The sequence below is a fragment of the Triticum aestivum genome, chromosome 6D, assembly GCF_018294505.1.
Source record: "Triticum aestivum cultivar Chinese Spring chromosome 6D, IWGSC CS RefSeq v2.1, whole genome shotgun sequence".
Lineage (NCBI taxonomy): Eukaryota > Viridiplantae > Streptophyta > Magnoliopsida > Poales > Poaceae > Triticum > Triticum aestivum.
In genome coordinates this window covers 288961956-288977029 of record NC_057811.1, presented here as the reverse complement: position 1 = coordinate 288977029, position 15074 = coordinate 288961956, and the positions used below count along the sequence as shown (strand labels likewise).

General features: G+C 41.3%; 1 protein-coding gene across 1 annotated transcript; it reads right to left on the bottom strand.

Annotated features, from left to right (window-relative positions):
- Window positions 1–13023: 13023 nt before the first annotated feature.
- Window positions 13024–14684, bottom strand: LOC123144695 (elongation factor Tu, chloroplastic). The gene has a single exon (XM_044563906.1). It carries the CDS (start codon window positions 14593–14595, stop codon window positions 13183–13185), a length of 1413 nt encoding a protein of 470 aa, XP_044419841.1. The 5' UTR covers window positions 14596–14684; the 3' UTR covers window positions 13024–13182.
- Between the last annotated feature and the right edge of the window lie 390 nt (window positions 14685–15074).

The window sequence follows — 15074 nt, the reverse complement described above, 5'->3', positions numbered from 1 at the left end:
GAAGAAAAAGAAAAATGATAGGACTTTGCATGCTTCTAGTGAACCTGAAATAGAAAAACCTCCTGATAATGATAATGATGTTTCTTTCTCTGATGCTGAAACTCAATCGGGTAATGAACATTCACCTAGTGATAATGAAAATAATAATGTTGATGTTCATGAAGATACTCAACCAAATAATGAAAAAGAACCAGATAATGATGTTGAGATAGAACCTCCAGTTGATCTTGATAACCCACAACCCAATGATAAAAGAGATTTTATTGCTAGAAAACACGGTAAAGAAAGAGAACCGTGGGTTTGAAAACCTATGCCTTTTCCACCCAAGTCAACTAAAAAGAAAGATGATGAACAATTTGAAAGCTTTGCTGAAATGTTGAGGCCAGTCTTTTTGCGTACTCGCTTGACTGATATCCTTAAAATGCCTCCTTATGCAAAGTACATGAAAGACATCATCACCAATAAGAGAAAAATACCGGAAGCTAAAATCTCCACCATGCTTGCTAATTATACTTTTAAAGATGGAGTGCCTAAAAAACTTGGAGATCCGGGAATACCAACTATGCCTTGCTCCATCAAAAGAAACTATGTGAAAACTGCTTTGTGTGATTTAGGAGCAGGTGTTAGTGTTATGCCTTTCTCTTTATATAAAAGACTTGATTTCAATAAACTCACACCTACTGAAATATCTTTGCAAATGGCTGACAAATCAACTGCCATACCTATCGGTATTTGTGAGGATGTGCCTGTTGTTGTTGCTAATGTTACTATTTTGACTGACTTTGTTATACTTGAGATGCCCGAGGACGACAACATGTCGATTATCCTTGGTAGACCCTTCTTGAATACTGCAGGGGCTGTTATTGATTGCAATAAAAGCAAGGTCACTTTTCATATCAACGGTAATGAGCATATGGTGCACTTTCCGAAGAAACAATTCCAAGTGAATGGTATTAATGTTATTGAAAAATCTTCGATAATCACTATTGGAAGTTTTCAACTACCTCTACCTACTTCCAAAAAGAAATATGAAATGCTTATTGTTGGGGACATTCATATCCCCGTTGAGGTAACTTAGTGATTTACGAAAGTTCTTCGTTTTCATACTAATCGAAAGTGGTTGTTAATAAGACTTGATCAACCTTATTAATGGATCATTTTTTAGAGGTATGAACTTGATGAATTTAGTAAGCACTACCTTCTGTCCCTACCTTTTGTTTTCTGTGTTTTATTAATTAAATTAAATAAAGTGCCATGTTTTGTCTGTTTTCTGAATTTCCCGTGCAATAAAAAATGACCCAAAAATAAAAGTTCTCAGAATGCTCTGAAAATTTAATACGATTTTTTTCTAATTATTTAAGAATTTCTGATGCAAATAATATCAGAGGGGGGTGCACCAGGTGGGCACAACCCACCTGGGCGTGCCAGGACCCCCAGGCGCGCCCTGGTGAGTTGTGGTCCCCACGTGGGCCCCCTCACTTATCCCTTCACACCACATCATCACTTACCTCCAAAAAAAATCTCCACTGCCCTCTCTCTCGTGTTCTTGCTCTCAAACCCGCGGATTTCGATCCCTTTGCTCGAAGCTCCGTTTCCAAAAATGTTTCGGGGGATTGTTGCTTGGTATGTGACTCCACCGATTGTCCAATTAGTTTTTGTTTTAGTGGTTTATATTTTTAATAATTAGCTACTCTTGGTGCTGCTGTAGATGAGCTTGCATGTTGAATTCTTAGAGTTCTAAGTAGTTTGAATGGTTTCTATGGCCTCTATGTATCCCTATGAGTAGTTGCTATCAATCTTGTAAAGTTTTGCTGAGAAAAATTCTGTGGACTAAAAATTTCAGAATTTTTGTTCATAGGGAAAGGATGAATATCTTTAGGAAGTTTGCTTCTAAGAAGAACTCCAAGGGAGTTATTGGGGAGTCATGTCACAATGATCTCCATCCTCGGAGGTTGGCAGAGGTACGGCCATGCGAATGGCCGCATACCCAGTCCATGGAAGAGGCTGGAATCCTTCAGGAGTTCACACAATATGCTGCTAATGCTGGCCTCACCGACTTCATCGCAGCTGAATGTGAACAGTGTCATCTCCTCACAAACATCTTTGTTCAAAGTTTTAATTTCCTTCCTAGGAATAATCCTCCTGAGGTGCAGTTTAATTTATATTCTGATTTCCATCAGATACCGCTGATACGTCCATTTTGCATCATGTTTTCTTACTATTATTTATAATATTTTTACCCATAATAATGCTTTTTGGAGTAATTCTAATGCCTTTTCTCTCATAATTTACAAGGTACACACCAAGAGGGAGAATTCCAGCAGCTGGAAATCTGGACCTGAAAAAGCTACGCCAGGCTACCTAATCTGCACAACTCCAAATGAGTTGAAACTTCACAGGGATTTTTTATGGAATATATAAGAAATACTAGAGAAAATAACTACCAGAGGGGGGCGTGCCAGGGCCCCCTGGCGCACCCTGGGGGGTTGTGTCCCCCTTGGCCCACCTCCGGTGCCCATCTTCTGGTATATAGGTCGTTTTGACCAAGGAAAAATGAGAGGAGGACTTTCGGGATGAAGCGCCGCCGCCTCGAGGCGGAACTTGGGAAGGAGCACTTTTGCCCTCCGGCGGAGCAATTCCGCTGGGGGAACTTCCCTCCCGGAGGGGGAAATCATCGTCATCATCATCACCAACAACTCTCCCATCTTGGGGACGGCAATCTCCATCAACATATTCAACAACACCATCTCATCTCAAACCCTAGTTCATCTCTTGTATTCAATCTTGTTAGCGGAACTATAGATTGGTGCTTGTGGGTGACTAGTAGTGTTGATTACTATATAGTTTATTTGGTGGACGATTATATGTTCAGATCCAATATGCTATTTAATACTCCTCTGATCATGAGCATGTTTATCATTTGTGAGTAGTTACTTTTGTTCTTGAGGTCACAGGAAAAATCATGTTGCAAGTAGTCATGTGAACTTGATATGTGTTCGATATTTTGATAGTATGTATGTTGCGATTCCCTTAGTGGTGTCATGTGAACGTCGACTACATGACACTTCACCATATTTGGGCCTAAGGGAATGCATTGTGGAGTAGCAATTAGATGGTGGGTTGCGAGATTGACAAAAACTTAAATCCCAGTTTATGCGCTATTCCGTAAGGGACCGATTGGATCCAAAAGTTCAATGCTATGGTTAGAATTTATTCTTAAAACTTTTCTCGTAGTTGCGGATACTTTCGGGAGGGTTAATCATAAGTAGGAGGTTTTTTCAAGTAAGAACAGCACCTAAGCACCGGTCCACCCACATATCAAATTATCAAAGTAGCGAACACAAATCGAACCAACATGATTAAAGTGACTAGATGAAATTCCCGTGTACCCTCAAGAACGCTTTGCTTATCATAAGAGACCGTTTTGGCCTGTCCTTTGCCTCAAAAGGATTGGGCTACCTTGCTGCACTTTTGTTACTATTATCGTTACTTGCTTGTTACAAATTATCTTGCTATCAAACTACTCCGCTACTTACAATTTCAGCACTTGCAGACATTACCTTACTGAAAACTACTTGTCATTTCCTTCTGCTCCTCGTTGGGTTCGACACTCTTACTTATCGATAAGAGCTACAATTGATCCCCTATACTTGTGGGTCATCAAGGCTATTTTCTGGCGCCGTTGCCGGGGAGCGATGCGCCTTTGGTAAATGGAAGTTGGTGAGGAAACATTTATATAGTGTGCTGAAATTTATTTTTACTTGATACTATGGAAAACAATCCTTTGAGGGGTTTGTTCGGGGTATCTTCACCTCGTCCGGAACCACAATTAGTTACCCCTCAACCTACTGCACCTACTGAAAATATTGAATATGAAATTACTTCGGGTATGATTGAACAACTGCTAGCTAATCCTTATGCAGGAGATGGAACCGAACATCCTGATATGCACTTGATATATGTAGAACAAATTTGTGGATTGTTTGAGCTTGCAGGTTTACCCAGGGATCAAGTTATGAAAAAGGTTTTCCCTTTATCTTTGAAGGGAAAAGCATTAGCATGGTATAGGCTATGCGATGATATTGGATCATGGAACTGGAATCGATTGAAATTGGAGTTCCACCAAAAAAATTATCCTATGCATCTAGTTCATCGTGATCGGAATTATATATATATAATTTTTGCCCTCGTGAAGGAGAAAGTATCGCTCTAGCTTGGGGAGGCTTAATTCAATGTTATATTTATGCCCCAATCATGAGCTCTCAAGAGAAATTATTATCCAGAATTTTTATGCTCGGCTTTCTCGTAATGATCAAACCATGCTTGATACTTCTTGTGATGGTTCTTTTATGAAGAAGACTATTGAATTCCGGTGGGATCTTTTGGAAAGAATTAAACGCAACTCTGGAGATTGGGAACTCGACAAAGGTAAAGAGTCAGGTATTAAAATTAAATATGATTGTGTTAAATCTTTTATGGATACCGATGCTTTTCAAAAGTTTAGCACTAAATATGGACTTGACTCTGAGATAGTAGCCTCCTTTTGTGAATCATTTGCTACTCGTGTTGAACTCCCTAAAGAGAAGTGGTTTAAATATCACCCACCTATTAAAGAAGAAATTAAAGAACCGGTACCAGTTAAAGAAGAAACTATACTTTATAATGTTGATTCAGTTGTTCCTTCTGCTTATATTGAGAAACCACCTTTTCCTGTTAGGATAAAGGAACATGATAAAGTTTCAACTGTGGTTAACAAAAGCTATATTAGAACACCTAAACCTGATGAACAAATTAAAGTAGAACCTAGCATTGCTATGGTTAAAGATCTCTTAGAAGGAGATATAGATGGGCATGTTATTTACTTCTGTGAAGAAGCTGCTAGAATTGCCAAACCTGATAAAAGGGATAAACATAGACCTGTTGTTGGCATGCCTGTCATCTCAGTTAAAATAGGAGATCGCTGTTATCATGGTTTGCGTGACATGGGTGCTAGTGTGAGTGCTATCCCTTACACTTTATAACAAGAAATTATGAAAGACATAGCACCTGCAGAGTTAAAAGACATAGATGTTACTATTAAACTTGCTAATAGATACACCATATCACCTTTTGGGATTATTAGAGATGTTGAAGTCTTGTGTGGGAAAATAAAATACCCTACGGATTTTCTTGCTCTTGGTTCCCCACAAGATGACTTTTGTCCCATTATCTTTGGTAGACCTTTCTTGAATATGGTTAATGCTAAGATAGACTGTAAGAAACAAACTGTTGGTGTTAGCTTTGGTGATGAGTCTCATGAGTTTAATTTTTCCAAGTTTAGTAGAAATCCTCATGAAAAAGAATTGCCAAGTAAGGATGAATTAATTGGTCTTGCTTCTATTGTTGTACCACCTACTGATCCTTTAGAACAATATTTGCTAGACCATGAAAATGATTTACATATGCATGAAAGAATTGAAATAGATAAATTTTTCTTTAGACAACGTCCTCTGCTTAAACATAGTTTGCCTGTTGAAACTTTAGGAGGTCCTCCTCCACCTAAAGGTGATCATGTGTTTGAATTAAAACAATTGTCAGACACTTTGAAATATGCTTATCTTGATGAAAAGAAGATATATCATGTTATTATTAGTGCTAACCTTTCAGAACATGAAGAATAAAGATTATTGAAAGTTCTAAGGAAGCACCGAGCTGCTATTGGATATACTCTTGATGATTTAAAGGGCATTAGTCCCACTCAATGTCAGCACAAGATTAATATGGAACCTGATGCTAAACCCGTTGTTGATCACCAACGTCGGTTAAATCCGAAGATGAAAGAAGTGGTAAGAACGGAAATATTAAAACTTCTGGAAGCAGGTATAATCTATCCTATAGCTGATAGTAGATGGGTAAGTCTTGTTCATTGTGTTCCTAAGAAAGGAGGTATTACTGTTGTTCCTAATGATAAGAATGAACTTATTCCACAAAGAATTGTTACAGACTATAGAATGGTAATTGATTTCAGAAAACTAAATAAAGCAACTAGAAAAGATCATTACCCTTTACCTTTTGTTGATCAAATGCTTGAAAGATTATCTAAGCACACACACTTTTGCTTCCTTGATGGTTATTCTGGCTTTTCACAAATACCTGTTTCTCAACCTGATCAAGAAAATACCACTTTTACTTGTCCCTTTGGAACCTATGCTTATAGACGTATGCCTTTTGGTTTATGTAATGCACCTGCTACCTTTCAAAGATGTATGACTGCTATATTCTCTGACTTTTGTGAAAAGATTGTTGAGGTTTTCATGGATGACTTTTCTGTTTATGGGAAGTCTTTTGACGGTTGTTTAAGCAATCTTGAGCGAGTTTTGCAGAGATGTGAACAAACAAATCTTGTCTTGAATTGGGAGAAGTGCCACTTTATGGTTAATGAAGGCATTGTCTTGGGTCATAAGATTTCTGAAAGAGGTATTGAAGTGGACCAAGCTAAGGTTGATGCAATTGAGAAAATGCCATGTCCTAAAGATATAAAATGTATTCATAGTTTCCTAGGTCATGCTGGTTTCTATAGGAGATTTATCAAAGACTTTTCTAAAATTTCTAGGCCTCTTACTAGTCTCTTGCAGAAGGATATTCCTTTTGTTTTTGATGATGATTGTTTAGAAGCCTTTGAAACACTCAAGAAGGCCTTAATTTCTGCACCTATTGTTCAACCACCTGATTGGAACTTGCCTTTTGAAATTATGTGTGATGCTAGTGATTATGTTGTTGGTGTTGTTCTAGGACAAAGAGTTGATAAGAAACTGAATGATATTCATTATGCTAGTAAAACTCTAGACAGTGCTCAAAGAAACTATGCTACTGCTGAAAAAGAATTCTTAGCAGTGGTGTTTGCTTGTGATAAATTTAGACCTTATATTGTTTATTCAAAAGTAACTGTTCACACAGACCATGCTGCTATTAAATATCTTATGGAAAAGAAAGATGCTAAACCTAGACTTGTTCGTTGGGTTCTCTTGTTGCAAGAATTTGATTTACACATTATTGATAGAAAAGGAGCTGAGAACCCAGTAGCTGATAATTTGTCTAGGCTGGAAAATGTGCGTGATGACCCAGTACCTATTGATGATAGTTTTCCTGATGAGCAGTTAGCTGCAATAAATGTTTCTCATAGTACTCCTTGGTATGCTGATTATGCTAATTACATTGTTGCTAAATATTTACCACCTAGCTTTACATACCAACAAAAGAAAAAATTCTTCTATGATTTAAGACATTACTTTTGTGATGACCCACATCTTTATAAAGAAGGAGTAGATGGTGTTATTAGACGTTGTGTACCTGAGCATGAACAGGGACAAATCCTACGGAAATGTCACTCCGAAGCTTGTGGAGGGCATCATGCTGGAGATAGAACCGCTCATAAGGTATTGCAGTCTGGATTTTACTGGCCTATATATCAATCTTTACCACTCGACCATTTCGAGACTCCTCGTCATGTCCATGATCTCATTGGGGACTCTGAACAACATTCGGTCACCAAATCACATAACTCATATAATACTATATCGTCATCGAACGTTAAGCATGCGGACCCTACGGGTTCGAGAACTATGTAGACATGACCGAGACACCTCTCCGGTCAATAACCAATAGCGGAACCTGGATGCCGATATTGGCTCCTACATATTCTACGAAGATCTTTATCGGTCAAACCGTTATGACAACATACGTAATTCCCTTTGTCCATCGGTATGTTACTTGCCCGAGATTCGATCGTCGGTATCTTCATACCTAGTTCAATCTCGTTACCGGCAAGTCTCTTTACTCGTTCCGTAATACATCATCTCGTGACTAACTCCTTAGTCATTTGCTTACAAGCTTATGATGTGTATTACCGAGAGGGGCCAGAGATACCTCTTCGATACTCGGAGTGACAAATCCTAATCTCGATCTATGCCAACTCAACAAACACCTTCGGAGATACATGAGCATCTTTATAATCACCCAGTTACATTGTGACGTTTAATAGCACACAAGGCATTCCTCCGGTATCCGGGAGTTGCATAATCTCATAGTCAAAGGAATATGTATTTGACATGAAGAAAGCAATAACAATAAAACTAAACGATCATTATGCTAAGCTAACAGATGGGTCTTGTCCATCACATCATTCTCCTAATGATGTGATCCCATTATCAAATGACAACTCATGTCGATGGTTAGGAAACCTTAACCATCTTTGATCAACGAGCTAGTCTAGTAGAGGCTCACTAGGGACACGGTGTTTGTTTATGTATTCACACATGTATTAAGGTTTCCGATCAATACAAATCTAGCATGAATAATAAACCTTTATCATGAATAAGGAAATATAAAATAACAACTTTATTATTGCCTCTAGGGCATATTTCCTTCATTAGAGGCATGACTTGGGATCATATTGGTGCTTATGTGTCCACACACGTATTTGGGTTTTCCTCTGAATCTCATATTCATAAACCAATACAATTATAGCACAAAAATATAAACTTATTAATGATATTTATTATTTCCTCTAGGGAATATTTCCAACAATGCTGCACCGTCAGTAACGTAGGACGGACGATGAGAGGATGGCAGAACCTTATGTTCATTTTAAGTAGGAAAAGGAGATGGGGAAATCTAGTCTCTTAGCATGTGATTTACCTGCATGATTCAGCGTGATTGTATAGAAAATTAGAGTTTTTATTTGATAAACTCTTATTCGGTAAGCATTTGTTTTAAAATAAAATTTTATTTGGTAAGTCAATAAAAAGTGAGGCAGATAATGCATTTTTCAGAGAAAACAAGTGGAAAATCAAAACGAAAAGAGGGAAAAGAGAAAAAGGAAACATAAGTAAAGTTGGACGAACGACGAGCACACAACCTTGCCATCTCTCTATGTGTGTGGAAGATATTTCTTCTTCTCTTTCTTTCTCCCTCAATTCACTTTTATAAGATGTTCTATCTTTTTCTAATCGGATGTATATAGACATATTTTTGTATGTTTATTCACTCATTTCAGTTCGTATGTAGTCCATATTAAGATTTCCAAAATATCTTATAGAAGTGAACGGAGGGAGTATTATATATACTTAGATACTGGATACTGGAATATGAGTAATTCAATTCATGTTGCTATTAAACAACTGATATAGATGATGGAACGAAGGTGTGTTTACATGAGTTGGAAATTTATTCTTTGAGATTCAACTCACAATGTTTGATGCTAGAAGAGCCTTAGAATTAAACAAGAAACAATTTATTTAAAAAAAACAGCCAACATGTGAATAGAAAACTCACTTGCTAAACATAGCCAAAGTATTTCATTGATAGCTAAATGCAAATGCGGTGGCTAAAATCTAGAAACATGCCACCAATGTGATGGCATGCTTTTCTTACAACCTACACTTAATTCAAGAAAATCACGAAAAACAAACAACATATAGGTAACATCAATCATAACATTAAGACGGAATTTAAGGAACCCTTGTTCTCACTTTGGCGATGTTGACATTTGATAGGAACATAGGTAGCATCAATCATAAGTAGTAACATTTAAGGAACATAGGAGCAACTGAACAATGATTTCCACGTTGGAATTCATCTCATTATCCTTGTGTTTGAACCAGCTAGATCACCCATGACATAAAAGGGTACACACAAAAAAGAACTTTTGTGCTCTTAAGAAAGTTGTCGTTCATTTTCTTAAAAGAGTATCAATAAAGAAATAAAGCATCAATTTTCTCTGTAGTTTGCTGGCATGAAGCTGTTTGTGGGTACGAAGCACCAAAAGAACGAAAGGTAGTGTCACGCCAACGATGGTGGAAGGCATGGTTAGTGTTGAAATCATCGCCAAATGTACAAATGAACATACTACTAGTGCACACAACTCAAAAGAAAATATTAATAGTTATTAGAAGTCAGAATAATTAGAATTTGAAAGGCATAGGAGTTTTTGTTCCCGAACTATGCACCCTCATGAGCACTAAAATCGAAAAATAGTAAACAAATTCAAAAAAAAATGATGTTTTGGCAACAAACCATTGTTGAATGTTGTACATATGTGCAAATTAATGTGAAGAAAATACATTCGTAATGTTCTGGGCTGACCCTTCAAAAAGATTATTTATGAAAGCATTTTGAAGTGCAGATTTCCTTATTTTTGTCCAGACCTCCACGAATGTGATTTCTTCGCAAAAATTTACACGCAGAAAGAAAACTAAGCAATCTTTGTTGTAAAAAAAAGTATTTTTTTTCTGATTTTACTGTTTATGGGAGGTCATTTGAGCTCTGGACTAGATGGGCACCTTCAGAATTTGCTTCCGCTCTGCAAAGATTCCAGGATCTTGCTAGAGATCATGACCCGCAGCCTGAAAGACACGGCCGCCGATAGTGGGGCATCGAAGCAGAGATGAGTTCGGCCGATTGCGGCTGCTACGGCTGAGAGGCGTGACGCGTGGAGATGTTATCACCATCTCAGCTCACACTCTGTCCTCCCTTCCTCCTTTTGTACAGGACAAATTTCCCCTCCCTTTCAACTTTTGAAATCCACGGAAATTTCAGCCTATCGGTTTTCGAATAGATGCAGAGAAATAATATTATTTATTTACTACTATCTCCGTAACTAAATATAAGACGTTTTTGTAGTTCAAATTAGTTGTTCGCAGGCATGGAAGTTATGGCGGATGGTTGGATAATTTTTGGGATCAAGAAACAACAGAGGGGAATGTAAGCAATTCACGACACAGAAACAGGAATAGAGGGGAAGATTGCCATTACATTTGTACTAGTAGACTACAGGATAAAAACTACAGCTGCCCCAGCAACTAAACAGGAAATAGAGCATTAGTTGCAAACTCTGGAGCGAACCTCTCATCATTTTGCTATTTCTGTGAACATCAAAATGGGAGCTGGATACAAATGGAGGATATGCTTTGGTGAATCTCAAAGTCGGCTTCTTTCTTTCTGCTGGTGAGCAGGTGACTTTCAGACAGAGCATCAGCAAAATAAGGGGAAGACGGCGTGCCAAGCAGCAGTGCTCCGGCACGGCGATCTGCAAAGCAGCACACTACACATTTATTTTTTTGAATGAAAGGGGGTTGCAAGAGGAGTTCCCCACGCCGCTTGTCCAGCAGTAGGATGCATCGTTGCAGCAGGATTGCTTGCCCATCGTCGCAGAGAACTTTCCACTGGTGCAAATAACAGCTTAGTTTTGCAAGAATGCAATTCACATTTCTCCATTTGCGCCCCTGAAAACAAAATTCGTTCCTTAGTCTCCACAAGCTCCACAAGGTAGCAGTTGTTGTCAGATTCAAAACAGCTTTATCTTTATGCATATGCCAGAAGGCCATAACTTTTTCAAAACAGGATATGTTATCAATATTAAAAATTTCTACAACAAAGTTCCAGACTTGCTGGGCCACCACACAATCAAACATCAGATGTTGAACAGTTTCAGGTTCAAAACAAAATAGACAGGAAGGATCTTCCACCTCCCTTCTCTTCGCAAGATTATCCCTAGTCAGTATTTTGTTGTGAATACAGAGCCATAAGAAGATATGAATGTTCTGTGGACAAAGGATTTTCCACATTTTTGTACTAACACTAGAAGCTACCCCACCAAAATTGATCTGTTTGTAAAAAGATTTAACTGAGAAAGACCCACTAGGTTCTAACCCCCAAATGGGGATGTCCACTTCATCTGATGGAGGGTACTGTTTGATCAAACAGACAAGTTGATCCCACAGGTTCATCCCAGTCATGTCAACACATCTCCTAAATGTTAATTTCAGCTCATTCCCATCCCAGACTTGGGCTACAGTGCTATCAACCTGGTTACAAATACAGAACAAGTCCCAGAACTGCACTTTAAGGGAACAATCCCCCACCCACACATCATGCCAAAAACTATTGAGTTTACCATCACCTAGTTTCCATCTATAAAAAGTTTTTGCAGCTGCTAATGCCCAAGTAATGCTCTTCCAAAAGGTAGAGCCCCCTTCACTTTTAGCCCAGAGGAGGTTCCACACATTTATGCACATCAAAACGGTTTTGTTTAATTGGGGACAAAACATCCAGGGCTGGCTTTCCCTTAAAACAGCCAGGATGAGAAGCGACTCCAGGTACATGTCCATTTTGCTGACCATACTCACACTGCATATCCTGCTGCTAAAAAGAGATTAGCACCTTACAATTCTTGAGCGACTTTAGTTCCCAGCTGCTACTCCCTGCTTCATGAACCTGTGGCTGGTCTTCTCTATAATGCTAGACCAGCGTCAGTCACAACTACACAGCATGTTACTCCACTATAAAACACTGGGTGATGTTAATGGAGTTCAAATCAACCATGCGGATGTCACAAGAGGCATTATTAGAAACTGGAACTGCACCACAAGACAGGTACAAAAGATCGAGTCTGCATTTTGGAACACACGTAACAAAACGAAACATCCGGAAGCAGCACATCTGCCCGGAAACATGCACGCAACAGATTGTTATGATTAGAAGTGCATAGGTTGAGATGACCACCTTGAAATGGTAAGAATTGCTACAGCACACTGACCAAAAATTCAGCAAGCCTTGTAACATAACCTTACACGAAACTACTTTTTTAACCCAGATGAGCAGACGCATGATGATTGCAGCAAGTTAAGTTGCTACCAGCAGAAAACCAATATGAACTACGATGATGAGCACGCCTTGCTATAACACGAAACTGTTTTTGCATTGAAAAAGATGAACACACACATGATTGCTGCAGGTTAAGCTGCTAACCAGCTGAAAATCAATATGAACTACCAAAGATAGCTTCAAGATTAAGATAAATCTGTCAAGCAAGCATACATCTGAAGCAGTAAACAAGTAAGCTATAACCGTATACCTCCAACTCAACCAGTCCCTGCAGCATCAAGCTCACAAGAATAATGAATCATCTTCAAGCATATCAACAAGAGGAAAACAAAATGGCCAGCAGTCAAGGACATAACGACAGATGGCAGATCAAGATGTATCTTTGTCGTGAATACTACAAAGTATGCAATTTCACTTGAAGAAAAATGTGCCATACTACAATTTCACAAGAGCCTTCCCTAAACGCATAATAACAACTACATAGCATTTCGCAAAAGAGTAAATGAGGAAAATTCTCACGGTGGATATCCTCCATCCACATTACTGAATGATATTATTGATGACACCGGCACCGACGGTCTTGCCACCTTCACGGATGGCAAACCTCATTCCCTGCTCACAAGCCACAGGCTGGATGAGCTCCACAACCATCTTGATACGGTCACCCGGCATGCACATCTTTGCCTCCTCATCCTTGTCGTTCATAATGTTTGTCACATTCCCCGTGACATCAGTAGTCCGCATGTAGAATTGCGGACGGTAACCAGGGAAAAATGGGGAGTGCCGGCCACCCTCCTCCTTCTTGAGCACATACACAACAGCCTCAAACTTGGTGTGTGGCGTGATGGAACCGGGCTTTGCCAACACCATGCCTCTCTCAATGTCTTCCTTCTGCATACCACGGAGCAGAAGCCCAACATTGTCCCCAGCAATGGCATCATCCATGGTCTTCTGGAACATCTCAACACCAGTGACGGTGGCATTGCGGGTCTCCCTGATGCCCACGAGGTCGACTGGGTCCCCAACCTTGACGGTGCCACGCTCGATACGGCCAGTGGCAACTGTACCACGACCAGTGATGGAGAAGACATCCTCAACAGCGAGCAAGAAGGGGAGGTCGGTCTGCCTCTGCGGGACAGGGATGTGGGTATCCACGGAATCAATCAAGGAGAAGATGCCATCCACCCACTCGTTATCCCCACGCTTGAGGCCAGGGGTGGCCATGAGGGCCTCGAGCGCTCTGAGTGCAGAGCCGGAGACGATTGGCACATTGTCACCATCGTACTCATAGGCCGTGAGCAGCTCGCGGACCTCGAGATCGACGAGCTCGAGCAGCTCCTCGTCGTCGACCTGGTCCTTCTTGTTGAGGAAAACAACAATGCTGGGGACACCGACCTGCTTGGCGAGCAGGATGTGCTCCTTGGTCTGCGGCATGGGGCCGTCGGCGCCGGAGACGACGAGGATGGCGCCGTCCATCTGGGCGGCCCCGGTAATCATGTTCTTGACGTAGTCGGCGTGGCCGGGGCAGTCGACGTGCGCGTAGTGGCGCGTCTCCGTCTCGTACTCGACGGTGGCGGTGTTGATGGTGATACCGCGGGCGCGCTCCTCGGGGGCGGCGTCGATCTCGTCGTACTTCTTGGGCGCGCTGCCCCCGACGGAGGCGAGCACCATGGTGAGCGCGGCCGTGAGGGTGGTCTTGCCGTGGTCGACGTGGCCGATGGTGCCGATGTTGACGTGGGGCTTGTTCCGCTCGAACTTGCCCCTGGCGGCGCGCACGACGAGCAGCCCCGGGCGCCTGCCGGAGCTCCCCGCCGCCGCGGCCGCCGTGCGGCGTGACCGCGCGGGCGCGGAGAAGCCGAGGGATGTGGAGAGCGGGAGGCGGGGCTTGGAGGAGGAGGTGGAGGGCGGGAAGAGGAGCGCCGTGGAGGCGGAGGCGGCGGCGAGGGAGGCCATGGAGGCGGCTTCTGAGGCGGGAGGGGGGAGCTGCCGCGGGTGCGCGGGGTCGGGGGAGAGGATGGAAGGGATGGATAGGGAGAGGGGGCGAGAGGGGGACGAGGGGTTCGCTTATCTAGAGAAGAAGGGTGAGGATTGGATTTGGGGGATAAGGGGAGGGCCACGGATTAGGCGAGGGCGAGGGCCGAATCGTGAGGCGCTGGATGCCTCGCGCCGTGTCTCGCCGCCGTGTCGTGGAACTCGGAACGCGAAATGGATGGAAATCTGGTGCTTCTGGGCCAGGAAAATTGGGGGTGCGGCCCAGGTTCCGCCTCGTCGCGCCGAATGCCGACCTTGCCTTTCTGCCGTTCCGGCTCCACGCTCTCTTTTTTCAAAAAGAAAAAAAAGGCTCCACGTTCTCTTCATTTCACGGGAAAACGCAACGGGTGCATATTTTCTAGAGGAGTGACCGTGACTGTTTGCACTTTTCTTTAAGGAAG

Coding starts and splice junctions, on each gene's coding strand:
- LOC123144695 (XM_044563906.1), bottom strand. CDS start 14,595: ATGGCCTCCCTCGCCGCCGCCTCCGCCTCCACGGCGCTCCTCTTCCCG.